At 39.5% G+C, this 25,015-nt stretch overlaps 1 protein-coding gene and 1 pseudogene across 1 annotated transcript; both read right to left on the reverse strand.

Moving 5' to 3' along the window:
• Nucleotides 1–3,567: 3,567 nt before the first annotated feature.
• On the reverse strand, nucleotides 3,568–4,493 carry LOC101120948 (olfactory receptor 52E4-like). The gene is given in 2 exon segments (XM_012095897.3): nucleotides 3,568–3,956; nucleotides 3,959–4,493. Coding segments are annotated over 2 exon segments (924 nt in total).
• Nucleotides 4,494–17,529: 13,036 nt separating this feature from the next.
• Nucleotides 17,530–18,459, reverse strand: LOC101115309 (olfactory receptor 52E8-like; annotated as a pseudogene).
• Between the last annotated feature and the right edge of the window lie 6,556 nt (nucleotides 18,460–25,015).

The raw sequence follows: 25,015 nt of genomic DNA on the forward strand, positions 1-25,015 counted from the left end.
TTTATAGACCATAGTAATGAGGACGGTATTAACTTCAGTCACTCTTTGCTACTATTCTGCTTGCACCTGCAGCAGAGTTTCTGTAGTCTCCTTTTCCTCCTTACCAACATCAATCCTAGGTTACTTGCTCTGTCTTCCACTTTCCTAGCTATCTCTACCTGGAACTATTATTGGATTGTCACTTATATACACCAAGTATTTTCTGTCCAGATGTCCCGCAAGAGTCAAGAGTTTGTGGTCAAAATGATTTATCTGAGTGATCATTTCTTGTTACCTCTGTGCATGCGTGCTTAGTTGCTTCAGTCATGTCGAACTATGTGCAACCCTATGAACTGTAGCCCCAGGCTCCTTTGTCCATGGGATTCTCCAGGCAAGGATACTGTAGTGGGTTGCCATGTCCTCCCCCAGGGCATATTCCTGACCCAGGGGTCAAACTTGTGTCTTTTATGTCTCCTGCATTGGTAGGAATGTACTTTACCACTAGAGCCACCTTGTTACCTCTAAATGATGCTAAATGCAGATATGCTTTATGCACAAATTTCCTGCCTTTCTTTGAATTTTGGTTTTCTTATTTGTAAAATACAGGAGGTAGATTAGCTCTCTCCATCTTTAAAATTCTAAGTTCACATAAAATTTTAGGGACATGAGGAAGAGGCCTAAACAAAACAAAACAATTTATAACTCATGCAGACAGGCCTAAGGAAATTCCATAAAGTGTTATAGGATACAAGACTTGTACTTAGCCAGTGTTAAATTTCAGATCAAGAGCTGACAGATTTACAGAAATTGCCACTCCAGTATTCTTGCCTGGAGAATCCCAGGGACAGAGGAGCCTGGTGGGCTGCTGTCTATGGGGTCGCGCAGAGTCGGACACGACTGAAGTGACTTAGCAGCAGCAGCAGCAACATATGTTGTTGCTTTCCTTGTCTTATTGGCTATATCTTTTGTAATTTCCAGATATCTAACTCTGAAGAGCTTTGAATATTTTGCCTATCTTCATTAAACCTAGAGAGTGGTTCTAAAACACAGGATATGATAGAGACTTTTGATTTCTACACAAGAGTGTTGTGGTCAGTCACAAATTTCAAATTGGTGCTCTTTTTACCTAGTTTAAGCAAACCACACTTTCCAACTGTATCTAGAGTTTGCAGATAAGACTATATATGTGAAATCTACATTGTTAATAAATTATGGTGAGATAATTCTGGACTTGACACCAAGACTGGTCTTCTTCTTAAACCATAGAATGATCCTGATTCCTTTTTAAGTGTTCTGAAGTCCTGTATATCTGAAGGTACGTGGTATAGAAAACAAGAAAAATTGTAAGTAGAACTCGACTGGAATTAGACATAGTACAGATGATTAATCACATCTAAAATGACTTTTTTGGCTGGCAGCCGCCTGCCTCCCTGGGGGTGTGGTGTAGCCTGCTCTGCCGAGCATGGGGACGGGGGTCCAGTGTGGGAAGCACTACTTCCTGGGACACTGGGGTGAGGCCAGAAAGGTGGATATCCCCTCGCCAGTCACACACCTGCACTTTCGTGGGGAACCTGGTGCTAACCCATTCATGGAGGACCTGCTTCTTTATTGGGGTTTCCTAGGTAGCAGAGCAGCTCCCTCACTACAATCTATTGAAAGTCAGCCCTGAACTCAAGGGTTTGAAAAGAAAATTAAAATATAAAAAATAAAATGACTTTGCTTCAGGAGGGAAAACAATATTATGTATTCTTAATGCTCACACTGCAGATTGTCTTATTCTTTAATTCCCCAAAGCTTGATCTGTTAGAGAAAGAGAGAAGAAAGAAACAGAGAGAGGAACTAAAAGGAATAGTAAAGATAAGAAGGAACAAATGAAAAGACTGAGGGATCATAAAACTAAAAATGAGTCTAGGATTGTAGAGCAGGGAGACAAAATTCAGGGACTGTTATAAAGAACATGGTTCTATGGAACAGGATGTTCTAATTCAGACGTCACTACCCACCCACGGTTTGAACTTTATTTTCTTGATCTATATAATGAGATCAGTGTTCTATCAGATTTTAAACTTACCCAAAGAGAAGACATGGAGAAATGAGGGAACTCTCACCCTTTTCCATCAGGCATTCTATCCAAGACCACTGCTGCCTCCAGAATATTGAGAGTCAATTCCTAGGCAGGTTGATAAGAAGTCCAGGGTACTGGAGGAGGAGAGAGGGGTCTGGGGCTCTCAAGGAGGAGATAGGGGTCTGGAATTCTCAAGGAGGAGGAAAGGACAAATGTTTTTTATCCTCTACATTCCTTAGTCTTAGTTACATAAAACGTTTTTTTCTTTAAGCCTAGAACTGATGATTACACAACAAACAACTCAGTTTAAACTCTGTAGTAAGGATTAAATAACAACAATGATCCGGCTTGAGAACAGTTTCTCCTTCTTGAGAAGTTTCTGACTAATCCTGAAATCTTAGAATGTATATCATGGGAGTGGGTCTAGTAAGATCTTTACAACTTTGAGACAGTCTTTTGATTTACAGTAATAACCAATTAAAAAAGTATATAGCTCCTTTGCTAACATTAACAATGGGGGCACTCTCCGGCCCCCTTTTTACGTCTATGTCAGAAGCTTTCACTGTCTCTTTCATACTTTAATAAAACTCTGATACACAAAAGCTCTTGAGTGATCAAGACTGGTCCCTGGTCCCAAAGCTAAATCTTCTTCTTCAGAGATCTAGAATCTGACACCATTCATCATAAGCTATCATCTTGAGAGCTCATCCAGGATCTTTTTTTTTTTTTCTTTTTTTCATCCAGGATCTTTAGGACAAGGTAAGAACACTCAGAGATCTAGCCTCTCTGCTTTCTCAGTATATACGTTTTCTACTTTACTTTACTAACTCTATGGTGTGCTTGTGTGAATGAATGACACGCCCTGATACTGTTTACCATAAGCTATCAATATCTTCCTGTTTTGTTAGTCTTTGCTCATTTACATGGGGGAGGTGAGCAAAGTGGATAAATATGGTAGTTTGCTTTATCTGGTGGCTCAGATGGTAAAGCGTCTGCCCGCAATGCGGGAGACCTGGGTTTGATCCCTGGGTCGGGAAGATCCCCTGGAGAAGGAAATGGCAACCCACTCCAGTACTCTTGCCTGGAAAATTCCATGGAAAAAGGAACCTGTAAACTACAGTCCACAGGGTCGCAAAGAGACGGGCACGACTGAGCGATGTCATTTCATTTGCTTTATCTGTTTACCCAAGTGGAGTCGCTCAGTCGTGTTCGACTCTTTGCAAACCCATGGACTGTAGCCCACCAGGCTCCTCCATCCATGGAGTTTACTAGGCAAGAGTACTGGAGTGGGTTGCCATCTCATTCTCCAGGGGATCTTCCTGACCCAGGAATCGAACCAAGGTCTCTGGTATTGCAGGCAGACGCTTTACTGTCTGAGCCACCAGAAAATCCCTTTTACCCTAAACCATTTCCAATAAAAATGAAAACTCTGGAGAGTATTATACAATATAATGAAAGACTTAGATCTTAGATTATTGAAATTTGTGAATATATTTCCCAGTCATTTCATAGAGCTATTATTTCTATACAAATATTTTTACAACCCACTCTCGGATTTGCCTTGTCCTGACTCCATAGATGACTGGGTTAAGGGCAGGTGGGACAACCACATATAGATTAGCCAAAAGAATGTGAATGTAGTGGGGAGTATTATAACCAAAGTGGTGTGTCATAAAAGAAAAAAATGCCGGTGTGTAAAAGCACAGCATGACACAGACGTGAGAACCATAGGTATTGAGAGCCTTCAGTTGGGCATCCTGACAGGGGAGATGGAAAACGGTTTGAAGGATCAGTACATAGGAAGAGGCAATCAGAATCACATCTACAATAACATTAGAAATCACCATGAGCCCATAGATAACATTGATCTTAATGGGTGCACAGGCCAATCGGGCAAGACCCATGTGCTCACTGTATGGGGAACAATGTGGTGCCCACAGAAGGGCAGCCTCAGAATGAGAAACACAAATGGAGTCACAAGAAGTAAATTTATGCCCACAACAACAGAGGCTAAAATGCCAATGGTTTTACTGGTGAGGATGGTGGTCTACTGGAGGGGGTTGCAGATGGCAACAAAGTGGCCATAAGCCATGGCCACCAGTAGAACAGTCTCCATTCCTGTAAACATGTGGATAAAGAACATCTGAGCAAGGCAGCCTCCAAGGCTGATCTCTTGGAGGTTGAACCAGAAGATGCCCAGCATTTTGGGGATGGTGGAGGTGGACAGACCCAGATCAATCATGGACAACATGGCCAGAAAGTAAAACATGGGCTGGTGGAGACTGTGTTCGGTCTTGATCACATATAGAACAGTGATGTTCCCCACAAGGGCAATCAGATACACAACACAGAATGGGAAAGCAATCCAGATATGTACAGTCTCCAGCCCTGGTATTCCTAGCAGGAGAAAGAAGGGAGGATGGAACTGGGTGTCATTGATAGAAGGCATTTTCCTAGAGGTGTCATTGAATTCTTGGTCAGAAAGTAGGATCACAGTGTTTTTCTTATCAATGAGTCCTGGAAAGATGAACGACTTTCAATCATCACTGGAGGTTATGGTAAAAGTAGTTAATTTAGAAATATTAGATATTCTCCTGTTTCCTGAGAGTAGTCAACAACTCTCTCAGTAGAAGTTATTGTTCTGAGGTTCATCAGTTCAGTTCAGTCCCTCAGTCATGTCCAACTCTTTGTGACCCCATGGACTGCAGCATACCAGGCTTCAGTGTCCATCATCAACACCCAGAGCTTACTCAAACTCAAGTCCATTGAGTCAGGGATGCCATCCAACTATCTCATCCTCTGTTGTTCCCTTCTCCTCCCGCCTTCAATCTTTCCCAGCATCATGGTCTTTTTAAATGAGTCAGTTCTTAGCATGAGGTGGCCAAAGTATTGGAGTTTCAGCTTCAGCATCAGTCCTTCCAATGAATATTCAGGACTGATTTCCTTTATGATAGACTGGTTCGGTCTCCTTGCTGTCCAATGGGCTCTCAATAGTCTTCTCCAACACCACAATTCAAAAGCATCAATTCTTCAGCACTCAGCTTTGCAGGCAATATTATTTTTTCTTATATATGAGAATTTTGAAGGAACTGGCCATATTTCAAAAAAGAGTGCATACTATTTTTTATGGTATTCTCTTCCTTTCCTTTTCCAAAAAGTTTTTTGGTTACTTTTGAGAAATTATTATACCTAGAGTTTGTCAAAGTGTGGTCTGGTGTTAAAGAATCCTAGGTCTAAATGAAAACTGCTGACTTATACCACTGTTTGTGTTTGATATTATACAAATATAGGGATTTCCCTCATGGATCTGTTGCAGCCAAATTATGGGAAGCAGGGCTTCCCTCATAGCTCAGTTGGTAAAGAATCTGCCTTCAGTGCAGGAAACCCAGGTTCTATCCCTGGGTCAGGAAGATCCCCTGGAGAAGGAAATGGCAACCCACTCCAGTATTCTTGCCTGGAGAATCCCACAGAGGAGCCTGGCGGGCTACAGTCCATGGTGTTACAAGAGTCAGACATGACTTAGCAACTAAACCACCACCAGTCAGATGGTCTCTCTTAGAATTTTCTTCTTTCTCTTTATACTAGAAAGCCATTGTTATTTTTGATGCGTGCTAATCTTATGGAATTAACAAGCATCATAAATCTAATCTAAGCTGCTAATCTTACTTTGGCCACCTGATGCAAAGAGCCAGCTCATTGGAAAAAACCCTGATGCTGGGACACGTTGAGAGCAGGAGAAAGAGGTGACAGAGGATGAAATGATTGGATGGCATCACTGACACAATGGACATGAGTTTGAGCAAACTCTGGGAGATAGTGAAGGACAGGGAAGCCTGGCATACTGTAGTTAATGAGGTTGCAGTGTCAGACATGACTAAGCAACTGAACAACAACAGCAACAAATCTTATGAAAAGGTTTGGTTTCTGATCTGATACCTACAGATTCCTGTTTATTCTGTAATCCCTTGATGTTCTTACAATAAGTACAGTAATTTGCTTTTTGTTTATCAGCTAAATCATGTTCATATGCCTTACATGCCTTAACATCACAAATTAATATGAAAAGTTGCACTCATGTCCTGAAATTATGCTTAGCTTCAGGTTTATATAGATAAAATGCCTAGCAAATTTAAGTGACATGAAAATTAAAGCATTGTGAATGAATCTTTCCTTAGGCTTAAAAGTAATAAAGTTATGTTTTTTTTAAGTTTTGGCATCTCTAGGATATTATCCAACTCTGCAGCATCTAACATAGCATGATTTTATTTATATATTTTTCTATTCCCTACCAACATAAATGCTGCTATTGGAGGTAACAAACCAGGAGTATTTACTTTAGTATCCCTAACATTGCTATATGAGGATATGGCTCCCAGTTTTTCAGAATGCAGCTGTTGAATAGAATAAGGATTTGTGTATGTGTTTGTTTATATTTATGTATGGGTGAGAGAGAGAAAGTATGTGTGAATGTATGTGTAAAGGAGAGAGAAAGAGCAGAAATATTCTGTGTATAACTCAGTGACATATTACTGTTTTCTCACCTGTGGTCATCTGCTTTAATCCCGTATGCTATGTCATGTTTTGTTTGTGTGGCAAGAATAGAAAATGGTTACTTTGGATAACTTCTCAGCAAAGAGGAGGCTGCTGTCCCATTCTCTCTTCATTTGCCTCTTCTCCTCCTTTCTGTAGCATCTCATTTCCCTCTTTCATGTGTCCTTACCTTTCCAATATTTCCTCCTCCAGGCCTTCCTTGGAACAGCATGTCACAGTATAAGCCCTGGAGCTAAAGATGGTGATGAGAACCCCAAGAAACCTCTGGGTTTCAGTCTGTCCTATCACATGGAAAAAAACTTTATAGTGAATGAGAGTGTCTCTAAGTCTAAGCATGTCCCAGAATTCCCCAAGCTTAGCCTTCAAAGTCCTCTGGGCATAAACATGGGCTCATGGGTCATTAAACCCAGCTAACTCTTTGTTCTTCCCTACTCCATCTGCAGAGACACATCACCATACCAGACATAATTCCTTAGCTCACAGGAAGGGATGTCTCTTGTGCTATTAGGAAGGAAAACATCCGAAAGGGGGAGGAATCAGCATAGGGGATGGCACTGACTCTGTCCATTTCAAAAGGCATGAAAGTATTGAATGTAGACCATTAAGTTTTCAAAGTGTGACTTCCTAGGGATCTATCCTTAGCAAGTCTTTTGCTTTGTTGAATATAAATATGTGAATCCTGATGCAGTTTGACAATGCTACAAGTGAATTTCAAAAGTTAAAGAAGATCTGTCAGGTAGATGCATTGGACTCTGTAACAGTAAATTTTGGTTTGGGGTGGTGCTCATCATACCTGTAGAAAATGATATCAACTTTCTTCCAACCCAGTAAGACTCTCCTTCTTGAATTATAACTAATGGTAACAGGCAAAATCTTCAGAGAGGGGCTTTCTTATGTTTCAATTCTCTGGGCAGAAGGCAAAAGAAGCTCCCTGATCTCCCGAGAAGACAGAATTCAGCTAGAGCTCAAATTTTAGAGTTTACTTAGAATTTCTCCTCCTGGGTGGTGATGGAGTTGACCTGAGAGTACCAGGGTGCGCCATAGATCATGCTTTTCCTGAGTGCCAACAGAAAAAGACTGACACAAAATTGAATATACTAGACAATCAGTTTTTCTTTTTTATCTTCCAAGTTCAGATAATTTTGTGTTATTATGCAGAAGATAATGTTTGTGATAAAAAAGATTCTGGTTCAATCTCAAATGTTCCTGTTTTTTCACTGCTTCTCTTTTTGATTAATGAGACCTGTACTTCCAGTCTCCCCTATCACTTTCTCATGTTATCCATCCTCACCATTGTGTCAATATTTACTTTCCAAATCAAGTCTGACTTTGTCAAATCTCTTGTTAAAATTCCTCCCTATGACTTTCATTTCTCTGGTGTGTATTATAGACTTTATTTGGTAAAGCATACTCAACATTGTTGCTAAAACCTTCAGTCAATACCTAATCAACATTTTAAACTTTAACTCTACATCATGAATCTTCAAAACACTATGCTATTTGGTGATCAAAAGTTCTCTTTACGAAACCATTTATTTCAGTTTTCCTTCAGCCCTCCCTTATTTACCATGTCTTTTATGAAGAGTCTGTATGAAGAAGATATGATCTGTATGTCTCCAGTATCAGTTTGTTATACTATTATAACATGAACAAATTATTTTATTTGATTCTGTGTTTACTCCCTTTCCCATTTTCCCCAATATTTTATTGTGATAGAAACACTTTACACAAAATTTTCTGTCTTATCTATTTTTAAGTATATTTCAGTAGTACTAATGTCATGCGAGTGTATGCTCCTCGGTTCTGTCTCATTACAACAAAGATTTGGAGTGACAGACATTAAGGCCTCCTCGCCGTGTCACAGCTCTCAAGTCTTGGACAGACCGTGTTATAGCTCTTAGACAAATCAATGTTACAGCTCAGTGTTACAGCTCTATTTTATTTAGAAGAGAGCAGGAAAATCCATCTTCTAGGTGTGAAGGCATGTCGATCCAAAGACATGAAGAGAAGAGCGCTCCAGTACATGGGAGAGAGAGAGAGCTAGCTTTGGCTCCTCTTTTTATACGTCCCCCACCCCCACCCCGCCCAACCCCCGGGCCTGTCCTATGTAAATTGGGCCAGCCAGTAGTGTTGTTTGTTTTACCTGAGGTCCTCACTCCGGGTCCTTGGACTTCCTGTATTCTATTTTTGCTAGCTTTTCACTTCCTTATCTTTTAGCCACCGCCATTCTGGATTCCTTTTTCCCTATTCTAACTACCTAACACTAAGTACGAGGTCAGGGGCAGTGGCCAAGTGTGCCAGGCTGCGACGGCGCAGGAACGGCCTAGAGGAGCCACCCCTCATCTGAGGTCAGGGGCGGCAGCTGGGAAGATCAACCCACATTCAAGGAGCAGTGGCTGCACTGGTGCAGGAAGGCCTAGAGGAGCCATCCCACGTTGAAGGTCAGGAAGGGTGGCGGTAAGGAGATACCCCTCATCCAAGGTAAGGAGCAATGGCTGCGCTTTGCTGGAGCAGCTGCAAAGAGATACCCCACGCCCAAGGTAAGAGAAAACCAAGTAAGATGGTAGGTGTTGCAAGAGGGTATCAGAGGGCAGACACACTGAAACCATACTCACAGAAAACTAGTCAATCTAATCACACTAGGACCACAGCCTTGTCTAACTCAATGAAACCAAGCCATGCCCGTGGGGCAACCCAAGACAGGCGGGTTATGGTGGAGAGGTCTGACAGAATGTGGTCCACTGGAGAAGGGAATGGCAAACCACTTCAGTATTCTTGCCTTGAAATCCCCATGAACAGTATGAAAAGACAAAATAATAGGATACTGATTGAGGAACTCCCCAGATCAGTAGGTGTCCGATATGCTACTGGAGATCCGTGGAAAAATAACTCCAGAAAGAAAGAAGGGATGGAGCCAAAGCAAAAACAGTACCCAGCTGTGGATGTGACTGGTGATAGAAACAAAGTCCGATGCTGTAAAATGCAATATTGCGTAGGAATCTGGAATGCAGGCCCATGATTCAAGACAAATTGGAAGTGGTCAAACAAGAGATGGCAAGGGTGAACGTTGACATTCTAGGAATCAGTGAACTAAAATGGAGTGGAATGGGTGAATTTAACTCAGATGACCATTACATCTACTACTGCGGGCAGGAATCCCTCAGAAGAAATGGAGTAGCCATCATGGTCAGCAAAAGAGTGCGAAATGCAGTACTTGGATGCAATCTCAAAAGTGACAGAATGATCTCTGTTCGTTTCCAAGGCAAACCATTCAATATCACTGTAATCTAAGTCTATGCCCCAACCAGTAATGCTGAAGAAGCTGAAGTTGAACGGTTCTATGAAGACCTACAAAACCTTGTAGAACTAACACCCGAAAAAGATGTCCTTTTCATTATAGGGGACTGGAATGCAAAAGTAGGAAGTCAAGAAACACCTGGAGTAACAGGCAAATTTGGCCTTGGAATGCAAAATGAAGCAGGGCAAAGACTAATAGAGTTTTGCCAAGAGAATGCACTGGTCATAGCAAACACCCTCCTCCAACAACACAAGAGAAGACTCTACACATGGACATCACCAGATGGTCGACACCGAAATCAGACTGATAATATTCTTTGCAGCCAAAGATGGAGAAGCTCTATACAGTCAACAAAAAAAAGACAGGGAGCTGACTGTGGCACAGATCATGAACTCCTTCTTACCAAATTCAGACTTAAATTGAAGAAAGTAGGAAAACCGCTAGACCATTTAGGTATGAGCTAAAATCAAATCCCTTATGATTATACAGTGGAAGTGAGAAATAGATTTAAGGGCCTAGATCTGATAGATAGAGTGCCTGATGAACTATGGAATGAGGTTTGTGACATTGTACAGGAGACAGGGATCAAGACCATCCCGATGGAAAAGAAATGAAAAAAAGCAAAATGGCTGTCTGGGGAGGCCTTACAAATAGCTGTGAAAAGAAGAGAAGTGAAAAGCAAAGGAGAAAAGGAAAGATAAAAGCATCTGAATGCAGAGTTCCAAAGAATAGCAAGAAGAGATAAGAAAGCCTTCTTCAGCTATTAATGCAAAGAAATAGAGGAAAACAACAGAATGGGAAAGACTAGAGATCTCTTCAAGAAAATTAGAGATACCAAGGGAACATTTCATGCAAAGATGGGCTCGATAAAGGACAGAAATGGTCTAGCCCTAACAGAAGCAGAAGATATTAAGAAGAGGTGGCAAGAATACATGGAAGAACTGTACAAAAAGGATCTTCATGATCCGGATAATTACGATGGTGTGATCACTCATCTAGAGCCAGACATCATGGAAAGTGAAGTCAAGTGGGCCTTAGAAAGCATCACTATGAACAAAGCTAGTGGAGGTGATGGAATTCCAGTGGAGCTATTTCAAATCTTGAAAGATAATGCTGTGAAAGTGCTGCACTCAATATGCCAGCAAATGTGGAAAACTCAGCAGTGGCCACAGGACTGGAAAAGGTCAGTTTTCATTCCAATTCCAAAGAAAGGCAACGCCAAAGAATGCTCAAACTACTGCACAATTACACTCATTTCACATGCTAGTAAAGTAATGCTCAAAATTCTCCAAGCCAGGCTTCAACAATATGTGAACCATGAACTTCCTGATGTTCAAGCCAATTTTAGAAAAGGCAGAGGAACCAGAGATCAAATTGGCAACATCCGCTAGGTCATGGAAAAAGTAAGAGAGTTCCAGAAAAACATCTATTTCTGCTTTATTGACTATGCCAAAGCCTTTGACTGTGTGGATCACAATAAACTGTGGAAAATTCTGAGAGAGATGGGAATACCAGACCACCTGATCTGCCTCTTGAGAAATCTGTATGCAGGTCAGGAAGCAACAGTTAGAACTGGACATGGAACAACAGACTGGTTCCAAATAGGAAAAGGAGTACATCAAGGTTGTATATTGTCACCCTGCTTATTTAGCTTCTATGCAGAGTACATCATGAGAAACGCTGGACTGGAAGAAACACAAGCTAGAATCAAGATTGCCGGGAGAAATATCAATAACCTCAGATATGCAGATGACACCACCCTTATGGTAGAAAGTGAAGAGAAACTAAAAAGTTTCTTGATGAAAGTGAAAGAGAAGAGTGAAAAAGTTGGCTTAAAGCTCAGCATTCAGAAAACGAAGATCATGGCATCTGGTCCCATCACTTCATGGGAAATAGATGGGGAGGCAGTAGAAACAGTGTCAGACTTTAATTTTGGGAGCCCCAAAATCACCGCAGATGGTGATTGCAGCCATGAAATTGAAAGACATTTACTCCTTGGAAGAAAAGTTATGACCAACCTAGATAGCATATTCAAAAGCAGAGACATTACTTTGCCGACTAAGGTCCGTCTAGTCAAGGCTATGGTTTTTCCTGTGGTCATGTATGGATGTGAGAGTTGGACTGTGAAGAAGGCTGAGCGCCGAAGAATTGATGCTTTTGAACTGTGATGTTGGAGAAGACTCTTGAGAGTCCCTTGGACTGCAAGGAGATCCAACCAGTCCATTCTGAAGGAGATCAACCCTGGGATTTCTTTGGAAGGAATGATGCTAAAGCTGAAACTTCAGTACTTTGGCCACCTCATGCAAAGATTTGACTCATTGGAAAAGACTCTGATGCTGGGAGGGATTGGGGGCAGGAGAAGAAGGGGACGACAGAGGATGAGATGGCTGGATGGCATCACGGACTCGATGGACGCGAGTCTGAGTGAACTCTGGGAGTTGGTGATGGACAGGGAGGCCTGGCGTCCTGCAAGTCATGGGGTCGCAAAGAGTCGGACACGACTGATCGACTGAACTGAACACTAAGTACATTCATATTGTTTCACTTTGTTAAAATAAAATCTATATCCACTAAACAATAACTCCTGATGATCTACTCCCTTCATTCCTTGACAACTACTTTTAACTTTTTAAATAATCTTTTTTCTCCTAAGCCCCAGCATGTGGTAATTGCCATTCTACTCTCTGTTACTATGAGTTTGAGTTCTTTTAATAAAGGTGCCACATAAAACCAAGATCATGTGATGTTTGTCTATGTGACTGGTTTATTTCACTTGGCATAACTTCCTGTTACTTCCATGTTTTTGCAATGACGGGATTTCCTTCTTTTCTAAGGCTGAATAATATTCCATTTTATATATAAAACTAACTTTAAAATGTCTGCATTGAAGTTTTCAGTTCAGTCATTATATTCTTTAGTTCCAGTATTGCTGTTTAGTTCATTTTTATAGTATTTATTTGTTAGCCTTCTTATTTTATTCCCCATGTCCTGTAGCCCACCAGGCTCCTCCATCCATGGAATTTTCTAGGCAAGAGTACTGGAGTGGGTTGTCATTTCCTTTTCCAGGGGATCTTCCCAACCCATGGATTGAACCCAGGTCTCCCGCACTGTGGGCAGATACTTTACCATCTGAGCCATCGGGGAATCCTTTATTTTATTCATGTATTGTTTTCCTGATTGCATGTAGTTGTATATTTTCTCTTGTAGTACACTGAGCTTCTTTAAGATAATTATTCTGAATGATTTGTCAAGCAGTTCATGGATCTCCATCTCTTTAGGAACAGTCATTGGCGCTTTATTAGTTACCTTCATTGGTATTTGTCTGATTCCTTGTGGTCTATCTAGCCTTGAGTTGATATGCACATTTGAAGAAACAAACATGTCTTCCAAGATTTAGATTGGTTTTAGCAGGTAATGTTATTCTCCTGCTAGGATCCTGGGTTGATGGGACTGTCGCTGAGACCATTGTTGGATAAAAGTGGAACTGCTATTATCTGATCTATAGTCAGGTCTGCAATTGGCAGGATAGTTGCCAGGTTGCAAGGGGTGTGGTTTCCACTGGTCTGAGAGTGCTCTCATTGGGTCTTGGGTCTCTATTTGGGAAGAATTGCCCCTAGTCTGTGCTAGAGTGGAACGGCATTGGGGGTCATGATTAGGTCTGAAGCTGCCATATCTATCACATGGGGAACAGATAGGTTTGGTTCTTCATAGGCCCCTTGGCAGCAGTAGCTAGTGATAGAACTACATACAAGAGGGACTGGAGCTGAACTCAAAGAGGACAGGGGTGTTTCCAGTATGCAGTCAGAACCACAACATCAGGCCTGATACTGATGTGCTGGTTTGCATTCCCATAACAGTCCTCTTTAATCATAAGCTCTACCTGGATTCCAAGCTCCCTCAAAGACATTATTTTTCTTCATGGATGGCTGCCAAATATTTGTTTCTCTGGGTGGACATAAGTTGGGCTATTCTTGGTTGAAAGTTTTTTCTTTTAGCATTTTGAATACATCCTGCCACTTCTGATCTGCAAACTTTCTGCTGAAAAATCCACTGGAAGTTTTATTGGGTTTCCCTTGGGTGTTAACAAGTTGTTTTTCTCTTGCTTCTAAGATTTTCTTTATCTTTAACTTTTGACATTTTAATTGTAATTGTGTCTTGGTGTGAATCTCTTTAGGTTCATCTTATCTGGAATTCTCTATGCTTCCTGGGGGCTTCCCAGGTGGCTCAGTAGGTAAAGAATCTGCCTGCAATGCAGGGGAAGCAGGAGACATGGCTTTGATCCCTGGGTTGGGAAGATACCCTGGAGGAAGACATGGCAACCCACTCCAGTATTACTGCCTGGAGCATCTCATGGTCAGAGGAGTTGGTGGACTATAGTCCATAGGGTTCCTGGACCTGGATATATGTTTCCTTCCTCAAATTAGAAAAAAAATCTTCAGGCATTATTTCTTCAAATAAGTGTTTCATCTATTTCTCCTTCTGGGACTCCTACAGTGCAAATATTATTGTGCTTGATGACATATATTCTATTTCCCAATAATGCTATATATTTATTATTTTATTTCTAGATTATCATTAATTTCAGCATGTTTTTGAAGGAGAGCAGAAATGAGTATTTATGCTCAAAATATATCTTGACACAGAAATGTAGGCAGAACTTTTTGAAAAAAATTCAGTTATAAAATGTGTAAATTAAGTGTGTATTTGTCCCTCATTACTTTAAGGCATAAAGAATATTTATCAATATTTCTGGAATTCAATGTATGATTATGAAAACCTGTGGGCATGTTATTTTTTGCTGTTCTCTTCTGTCACCTCAATATTAACTCTTCTGAGATTGAAATATCATTAATAATATATTTTTCAATGTTGACTTTGTATATTAAATTAATAAGAATCACTAGGCTAGGAATGTCATAGAATTAGATGAATTGATTACTGTGGTAATTTTCAAAGTCAAATTTGAGCTTGGAGAATATTCTATTGATACTTAGGTCAGTCATCCTTTAAAAGTTTTATTTTACATTATCAGTTTTCTTTTCTATTGACATTTTTGTAAACCAGAAATACATTGTTTATACCTACTTCATCCACTTTATATATTTCTCTTATATTTACTTTTTCACATTCCAAAATTTTAAGGTCCTTTACAATCCAATTTCTTTATTTGTGTTTTGAAGTTCATAAATAAGTTTCTTTTTTTCTTCTTATATATTTCAACAGTTGAAGTCGTCTAGTTAAAAACCAATGAACAAAATAAATATTAACCCTTGCTCTCTCTTGCTACTGTGTGGCTAAGTTGTGCCCCATGTCTCTCTCTTGTATCTCATACCTGACATCTTCGCTTTACTTGCATTATAATTATTCAAATTACAGTTCTCCTTGAGTCATAAAATTATCAGAAATCAACTTTGTGTTTCACTAATTGTCTATGTCCTATCTTTCCTAAATGCTAATGTGACATAAGACTTTCTAAACTCTCACATAATCATTTTACTCACTAGTTTACAAACTTCAATTTCTAAGTGAATAAACTTCAGGCCACTAAACACACCTTTTTAATCTTTTCAAAGTATTACTCAATTGTTCAGTAACATTTTGCTATATTCAGTCACTCAGTCATGTCCAGCTCTTTGCAACCCCATGGACTATAACCCGCTAAGCTCTTCTGTCCATGGAAATTTCTAGGCAAGAATATTGGAGTGGGTTGCCACTTCCTTCTCCAGGGGATCTTCCTGACTCAGGGATCAAACCCATGTCTCCTGCATTGGCAGGTGGGTTGTTTACCAGTCTGCCACCTGGGAAGAAACATATTCCTTTATTATCTCTGTTTTTAACTAAATTGCTTAATCAATTGCTAAAACATATGTCTTATAATGATTTTCATTCTTTCCACAGCATTTTTAAACTCCAAGAAGGAAGAATGTTTCATTGTCACAAAATAAATAGTGTTAAATTTACCATTTCATGAATGAAAGTGTTTATAGGAGGTTAGGCTTATGAAGCACTTCATAGAATCAGAAACTTGAGAGCATGGAAAGGGAGGAAAACACTACAAAAATGTCAATAGAAAAGAAAGAATGATAATTTAAAATAAAACTTTTAAAGGATGACTGACATAAGTATCAACAGAATATTCTCCAAGCTCAAATTTGACTCAAGCTCAAAAAAATTAGTCTAATTTTTATCATTTGCTTGATCATTCTTTGGTAAAAATTTTACTATTTACTTTTAGGCAGTACTTTATTTTCAAAATTAAAAAAAATATATATGGGAGAATAGTTGCTTTACAATGTTGTGTTACTATCTGCTGTACAGCAAAGTGAATCAACTACATATTTACATATATCCCCTTTTATGGATTTCCTTTCCATTTAGGTCTCTGTGTTATACAGTAGGATTTCACTAGTTATCTATTTTATGCCTAGTATCAATAGTGCATATATGTCAATCCCAATCTCCCAATTTATCCCACTCCCTTCTTCCCCCTTTGTATCCATACGTTTGTTCTGTTGACTTAGAATATATTCACAACTTAAAAGTTCAGAATTATGTTTTATTTGGCAGGAATTTTTAGGACTTCAAGCCCAGTAGGCAATATCTCAAGTAACCCTAATAGAACTGATTCAAGGAGGCAAGCAGGGGAGGGGAGCCAGGAGATATAGAAGTTTTGAAACAAAGGTAGTCTGATCACTGAAAGATTGTTATTAATTTAAAAAATAACAGATATCCAAAGTTAAGAAATTTAGTGTTTTTCTGTTTTTCTATGTATGGGAAGGTGCAAGAGTCTAGGCTAACTGAAATCATTCTTTTGGTATGCACCTTAGTCATCTGGGGCCAGTAACCTGTGTTTTCACATTCAGAATTTCTTCATGGCTCACTCTGAGGAGGGACTGCAGTCTGATGGCTGCTAGACAACAGGTATTCTTTTCCTTCCTGAGTTCCCTCAAGGCCCACCAGCTCATTTATAAAAACTTTGCATTTTACTTGCTACTCGTCATGTGATCTCATTGAATATCCTTATGAAAGAAATCTTATTACTATCTGAAAGAGATCTAGAGCACGTTACAGTTTTAACAGAAAGCTATTTCTTCAGTGGATAAAATCTCTCCTCCTTGAGATTTACTCTTGCATAGCATATTCTATGCCTGGGTCAATAGTGAATATCATTGCAAGTATACATTGAGACATACACAAACATACATGCCTGCAACAATTACAACCAATATTTCTTTTCTATGTCTACATATAATCTATATGGTACTTACACAACTTTAAGGGAATTCCCTGATGACTCAGTGGCTAAGAATCCACCTGGAGTGCAGCAGACACAGGAGAGTACAATCCCTGGATCAGAAAGCTCCCTAGAGGATGAAATGGCAACTCACTCCAGTATTCTTGCCTGGGAAATCCCATGAACAGAAGAGCCTGGTGGGCTGCAGTCTATGGGGTCTTAAGTGACTAAGTTCAAGCATATATATATATATATATATATATATATATATATATATATATATGTATATATATATATATATAATTTGGGTGAAATACATTGCTTTATTAATTTAATCACAAATGTCAGTCTTCCTAGACTATACCTTTATAAGCTGAATGAATTACCTCTAATCCAATCTTTTTAACCAAATATACTCTGTATATGCTCCTGGATTTGCATGGTCCTGATTACATAAATGACTGGGTTGAGGGCAGGGGGGACAACTACATAGAGATTAGCCAGAAGGATATGGATATACTGGGGGATGCTATGACCAAAATGATGAGTGAGGAAGGAGAAGAGAGCTGGACCAAAGAAGGCTAAGATAATACAGATATGAGAACTACAGGTATTTATAGCCTTTAGGCGGGCATCTTGGGAAGGGAGATGAAAGACAGTATTCAATATCTTAGCATAGGAGATAATGATAAGAATCACATCCAGAAACAATATGGAAATATTCCCAAGACAATAGTAGACATTAGCACTAAGGCTGGCACAAGCCAGACGCGCCACTCCCATGTGCTCACAATAGGTATGAGGAATGATTCTGTGTCCACAGTAAGGCAGTCGCAGGAGGAGAAAAATGATGGGGGCAATCATGCATACACTTCTTAGAACTACCACCATACCAATCACACCAATAACTCTATTGGTGAGTATCATGCTGCACCCGAGGGGACTGCAAATAGCCACATGGTGATCAAAACCATGGCAAGAAGTACAATGCTCTCCATGACTGTAAAAAAAGTGGATAAAAAAGACTTGAGCAATACAGCACCCAAAGCACAGCTCCTGAAGGTTGAACCCAAAGATACCCAGCATCTTGGGGATGGTAGCAGTAGAAAGACTCAGGTCAATCACTGACAGCATGGCCAGAAAGTAGAACATGGGTTGGTGAAGGCTACGATCTGTCCAGATAACAAGCAGAATAATAATATTCCCAATGAGAGCAATCAGATACACGACACAGAAGGGAAAGCCAAGCCAGATCTGTGCAACTTCCAACCCTGGAATCCCCAGCAACAGGAACGAGGAAGGATGTGACTCAGTGACATTGGGAGAAGACATTCTTTGGCAGGTGGCATGATTTTTAAAAATTGTTGATGATTACCATTGGACAATCCACAGTTAACTGATATCTATAAAGATTAAAAATAAGAAATTCCCAAACAAAGGGTTGGTATTAGGAATAAGTTCCTCTAAATGTCTTTATTTTTTTTCTTTTCCAGTTCTCCATACATAATCCTAGTGACTCTTCTCACCTGTACCATAAGTATAAGAGTTGAAGTGTCAAATAGAAGTTAACACCATTTTCTCTTAAAATTATGGGTTCAGAGTAGTTAAATGCACTCTCTCTTGTTCTCCAAGAAATAAATACTATCAAGCAATGATAAAGTTGATAATAATAGCAATAACCACCAGAATAATAACCTCTATCTTGAATTGGTTACCTACTATTTTTCAGACATTATTCTTAATGTTATGTGCTTATATTATCTCATTCAGTTCTCTCCACAATTTTATGACACAAGTTTTACTGGCCTCTGGTTTATGAAAGTGAAAGGTTTTGAGATGTTGGTTAACTTATACCATTGCTTACAGAGCTAATAATCATCAGAATCAAGATTTGAAATTAGTTTGGAAGTAGGCTTTGTGACATTGATCTGGACCTATCTTTGCAAACTTGTCAGTAGAGGTAGTGAAAGAGGGTATAAAGAAAAACAAGAGATGAGGAAGAATAAAAGGAGTTGGTTCAGTCAAAAATATCTCAAAGAAAATAAATCTGAAATATTTATACTATCAGATATTGAAATTTTCCATAAAGCTATATCACAGTATTACTGGCAAAGCCAAGAGCAAAACCCAGAGACAGTGGAACAGAATTGAGAATCTAGAAGCAGCTCCACACAATACTTGGGGTCCAGATATCTCAATTTCAGATATCTCCAAGTAGGAATTTAAGGTATATCGTCAAGTGGGGAATGATAATCCATGAAGTTTCCTCTCAGAATGAAGTTCATTTTTAAGAACCTGTCGACTCCTTTAACTGTTGAGAGAAATGTGACATCAGATCTGAGATAGCTAGGCTGCAAAGTTAAGGCACAGTTCCTAAGACTGTCCTTCCTTCTGACACAAACTTCAAGTATATGGGTTTTCCCAAACTATACCTGGGTTCAATAATTTACTAGAAGGGCTCATAGAACTTACTTCTAGAGAAAGATTAAAACCAGATAAAGGAAGAAATGCTTAGGGAAGAGGGTGAGGTTTCCAAACATGAAGCATCTGTTGTCCTTTCACGTAAAGTCAGGATGAATTATCTTCTTGTGAGGTTTCCAAACATGAAACATCTATTGTTCTTTCACATAAAGTCAGGATGAATTACCTTCTTGGCACTGATATGTGGCAATGTGCATTGAGCCAGTGTGCCAACCAGGAAGGCTCACTTGACCTCTTGTTTGGACTTTATATTGAGGTTTCATTACATATACTTGATAGATTTTTTGCACACATGGTTGGACACCCGTTGACTGATGCCACATGACCAAAATCTCCCATCCTATTATATTGTTGGTCTTTATGGCATGGTCAACCCCCACACTCAGGTCTGGTTTGGCCAGCCCTCACCTTAAATAAAGACACTGCTATCAGATATGACATAGATTACTTCATGGAAGCCAAGAGCAAAGGCCAGATCTTTCTCTGGGCAAAGCCAAATTCTTTACTCACATCTATTCATTTAGTTCCAAAGATATTTTTTTACTATTGCTGTAGTTATGTTTTCCACTTCATGCTGCATATTGGGCCATGCCATCAAATTGTTAATTCAGGTCTCCAAATAATCAAATTTGAATTCAGTTTAATCCCTTTGATATATAAATCAGGAGAAAAAAAATCAACAGCTGATCATATTGTATGCTTTTTTTTTTTTTTTTAACATTTTGGTATGTAGGGAGTCACTAAGTTTAAGGGGATTCAGGTTCATCACTCTAGTCTTATTTGCCTACTCAGCTTTTTTTTCACTTTGTGTTTCACTCATTATCATGGTAGTATGTGTAGGAAAAGCATATAATATTTAATATTATTCCTCTTGTGGTATGAAATAGAGTCCTGAGTCTATTCTTACTGGCCTTGTGACCTTAGGTAAGTTGCACTATGTTCTGTGCTTTAATTTTATTTAGAAATAAGCATAGTCATATTTACTTCATATTATTATTGAGTGGGATAAATGAGGCTATATAAGCCTAAAATATTATAGGTGTCCAGCAGGTACTTTCTCTCCAACTTCTTCCCATGTTAGTCCTCCCGGTATCTCTCCCTACACCGCTGATATGTGCCATTTTATAACTTACCCCAATACTCAAAGTCTTAACTTGATTTCTGTGAATCAGAATCTCAATCTTAGGTACGCGTTATTCAGATTTATCACGAACACTTACTAGATACTCTGTCTTCTGTCATAGGGGATCATGTAGCAACTGAAAATTTAGTTATTAACACTTTTTAGATCAGAGCCTTGATACATCCCCGGAGTGGTTAACAAATGTTTTCGTGTCTGTGTGTTGAGGAGGATTCGCAATGTCATCTCTAGGTGCCAGACAGTCTGAAGCATTGGAATTAAAATGAATAGGAATTCCCTTTGGTCATTGCTCCAGCTAAAGAGAAGCTCTAGGGAAATCTTAGTGACCTTGCTGCTTGTTATTTGGTTAACTGTCAATTCTTGCTATTTTAAATAGTATTAGTGATCCATCATATTTAATCATTTTTCCTCCCTTATTTCTTATCCTGTACTCTTTTAGGTCATAAAATGCTGGAACTAATTCTTTGGATTCTGTTGGGCATCTATATAACCAGAAATTATTTTTTTTAATTGTAGTAAAATACACATAATGTAGAAATTGACTATTTTAACCACACCAGTCCAATTCCTGGGTCAGGAAGATCCACTGGAGAAGGGATAGGCTACTCACTCCAGTGTTCTTGGGCTTCCCTTGTGGCTCAGCTGGTAAAGAATCTGTCCATAATGTGGGAGGCCCTGGGTTAAATCCCTGGGTTGGGAAGATCCTTTGGAGAAGGGAAAGGCTACCCACTCCAGTATTCTGGCTTAGAGAATTCCATGGAATGTATAGTCCACGGGGTTGCAAAAAATCGGACACGACTGAGCGACTTGCACTTCAATTCACTTCAACCATTTAAAGTATGCAATTCAGTGGCGCTTAAGACAGTTACAGTGGCAACTATCACTATCTAGTTTTTGTACAATTTTCATCACTCTAAAAGAAAACCTTGCACTCATCAAGCAACCACTCCATATTCTCCCCTTTCTCCAGACAGTGAAGTTGCTTCAGTCATGTCCAACTCTTTGCAACCCTATGGACTGTAGTCCATCAGGCTCATCCATCCATGGGAATCTCCAGGCAAGAATACTGGAGTGGGTTGCCATGCTCTCCTTGAGGGGATCTTCCTGACTCAGGGTTCGAACTGGTGTCTCTTTAGTCTCTTGCATTGACAGATGGGTTCTTTACCATTTAATCCGCTTTCTACCTCTATGAATTTTCTCCAGGAATCAATTCTAGATGTTTCATATAAATGGAATCATATATATGAGATTTTTGTGCCTAGCTTTTATTGCATAAAAGCCTAATACTTTTAAGTTGAACCCTTGTTGCAGTGTATGTCAGTACTTCATTCCCGTTTTATGGCTAAACAATGTTCCGTTGTATGCATATACCAATTTTGTTTATACACTCATAGTTTGGCTATTGTCAATAGTGTTGCTATTACATTCTTATAAGATTTGCTTGAATACCTGTTTCAAATTCTTTAAAGTATATACCAAGGAGTGGAACATTGAGGTCTTATGACAACAGACTGGTTCCAAATAGGAAAAGGAGTGCGTCAAGGCTATATATTGTCACCCTGCTTATTTAACTTATATGCAGAGTACATCATGAGAAACGCTGGACTGGAAGAAACACAAGCTGGAATCAAGATTGCTGGGAGAAATATCAATAACCTCAGATATGCAGATGACACTACCCTTATGGCAGAAAGTGAAGAGGAATTAAAAAGTCTCTTGATGAAAGTGAAAGAGGAAAGTGAAAAAGTTGGCTTAAAGCTCAACATTCAGAAAACGAAGATCATGGCATCTGGTCCCATCACCTCATGGGAAATAGATGGGGAAACGGTGGAAACAGTGTCAGACTTTATTTTTGGAGCCCCAAAATCACTGCAGATGGTGACTGCAGCCGTGAAACTAAAAGACGCTTACTCCTTGGAAGAAAAGTTATGATCAACCTAGACAGCATATTCAAAAGCAGAGACATTACTTTGCCAACTAAGGTCCGTCTAGTCAAGGCTATGGTTTTTCCTGTGGTCATGTATGAATGTGAGAGTTGGACTGTGAAGAAGGCAGAGTGCCGAAGAATTGATGCTTTTGATCTGTGGTGTTGGAGAAGACTCTTGAGAGTCCCTTGGACTGCAAGGAGATCCAACCAGCCCATTCTGAAGGAGATCAACCCTGGGATTTCTTTGGAAGGACTGACACTAAAGCTGAAACTCCAGTACTTTGGCCACTTCATGGGAGGAGTTGACTCATTGGAAAAGACTCTGATGCTGGGAGGGATTGGGGGCAGGAGGAGAAGGGGACGACAGAGGATGAGATGGCTGGATGGCATCACGGACTCGATGGACGTGAATCTGAGTGAACTCCGGGAGTTGGTGATGGACAGGGAGGCCTGGCGTGCTGTGATTCATGGGGTCACAAAGAGTCAGACACGACTGAGAGATTGAACTGAATTGAACTGAACTGATGATAATTTTATGTTGTCATTTAGTTGCTAAGCCATGTCCAACTCTGCAACTCCATGCACTGTAACCCTCCAGACTCCTTAGTACAAGGGATTTTCCTGGGAAGAATACTGGAGTGGGTTGCCATTTCCTTCTCCAGGGGATCTTCCCAGCTGCGTCTCCTGCAGCTGCTGCATTGGTAGGTGGATTGTTTACCACTGTACCACCTGGGAAGTCCAATTCTATGCTTAACTTTTTAAAATTGGAATATAGTTGATTTACAATATGATATTAGTTGCAGGTGTACAACATAGTGATTCAAAATTCTTATAGAGTATACTCCATTTACAGTTATTTAAAATATTGGCTGAATTTCTTCTGTTGTACAATATGTCCTTATAAAACTTGTTTATTTTATCCATAGCAGTTTGTAGCTCTTAATCCTCTACCCTTATCTTGTCTGTCTCCTCTCTTTCCACTGATAAATACTAATTTATTTTCCATATCTGTGAGTCTCTTTCTTTTTATAAAATATTTGCTTTTATTTTTAGATTTCACATATGTGTATTTGTCTTTTTCTGACTTATTTCACTCAACATAAAACCCCCTAAGAACACTCTCAAATAGTCTTTGACATAAATTGTAGCAATATTTTTTTGAATCTGTCTCCTAAGGCAAAGGAAACAAAAGCAAAAATAAACAAATGGGACCTAATTAAACTTAAAGGCTTTTGCACAGCAAGGGAAACTGTTGACAAAACAAAAGCACAACCTAAAGAATGAGAGAAAATATTTTCAAATTACATGACTGATAAGGAGTTAATATCGAAACTATATAAACAGCTCATACAATTTAATATAAAAATAAATAACTGGATTAAAAGATGGGTAGAAGACCTCATAGACATTTTTCTAAAGAAGATATACAAATGGCCAACAGGCACATGAAAAGAAACATTCTTTTCATCATTACTTAGTATCATTAATTATTATAGAATTGCAAAGCAAAACCAGAATGAGATATCACCTCACAGTTGTGTTTTGCTGAAAGTTTTCACTTTCGTCTCAGTTTCAAAGGATTTGTCAACAAAATAACTGAACTCGTTCAGTTCAGTTCAGTTCAGTAGCTCAGTCGTGTCCGACTCTTTGCGACTCCATGAATCGCAGTATGCCAGGCCTCCCTGTCCATCATCAACTCCCGGAGTTCACTCAGATTCACGTCCATCGAGTCAGTGACGTCATCCAGCCATCTCATCCTCTGTCGGCCCCTTCTCCTCCTGCCCCCAATCCCTCCCAGCATCAAAGTCTTTTCCAATGAGTCAACTCTTCACATGAAGTGGCCAAAGTACTGGAGTTTCAGCTTCAGCATCATTCCTTCCAAAGAAATCTCAGGGCTGATCTCCTTCAGAATGGACTGGTTGGATCTCCTTGCAGTCCAAGGGACTCTCAAGAGTCTTCTCCAACACCACAGTTCAAAAACAGACTCGTTATCATCAAAAACCCTCAAATAACAAGTGTTGACTAGGATGTAGAGAAAAGGGGACCCTGATACACTGTTGGTGGGAATGTAAATTGGTGCAGCCACTATGGAAAACACATTGGAGGTTCTTTGAAAAATTAAAAATAGAATTGCCATATGAGTCACCAATTCATTTATGAATATTTATCTGAAGAAAACAAAAACCTTAATTCAAATATTATATACACTCTAAATTTCACTCCTGAACATGGAATAACAGACTGGTTCCAAATCAGGAAAGGAATACATCAAGGCTGTATATTGTCACCCTGTTTATGCAACTTATAGGCAGAGTACCTCATGCAAAGTGTCGGGCTGG

This window comes from Ovis aries, chromosome 15 (assembly GCF_016772045.2).
Source record: "Ovis aries strain OAR_USU_Benz2616 breed Rambouillet chromosome 15, ARS-UI_Ramb_v3.0, whole genome shotgun sequence".
Lineage (NCBI taxonomy): Eukaryota > Metazoa > Chordata > Mammalia > Artiodactyla > Bovidae > Ovis > Ovis aries.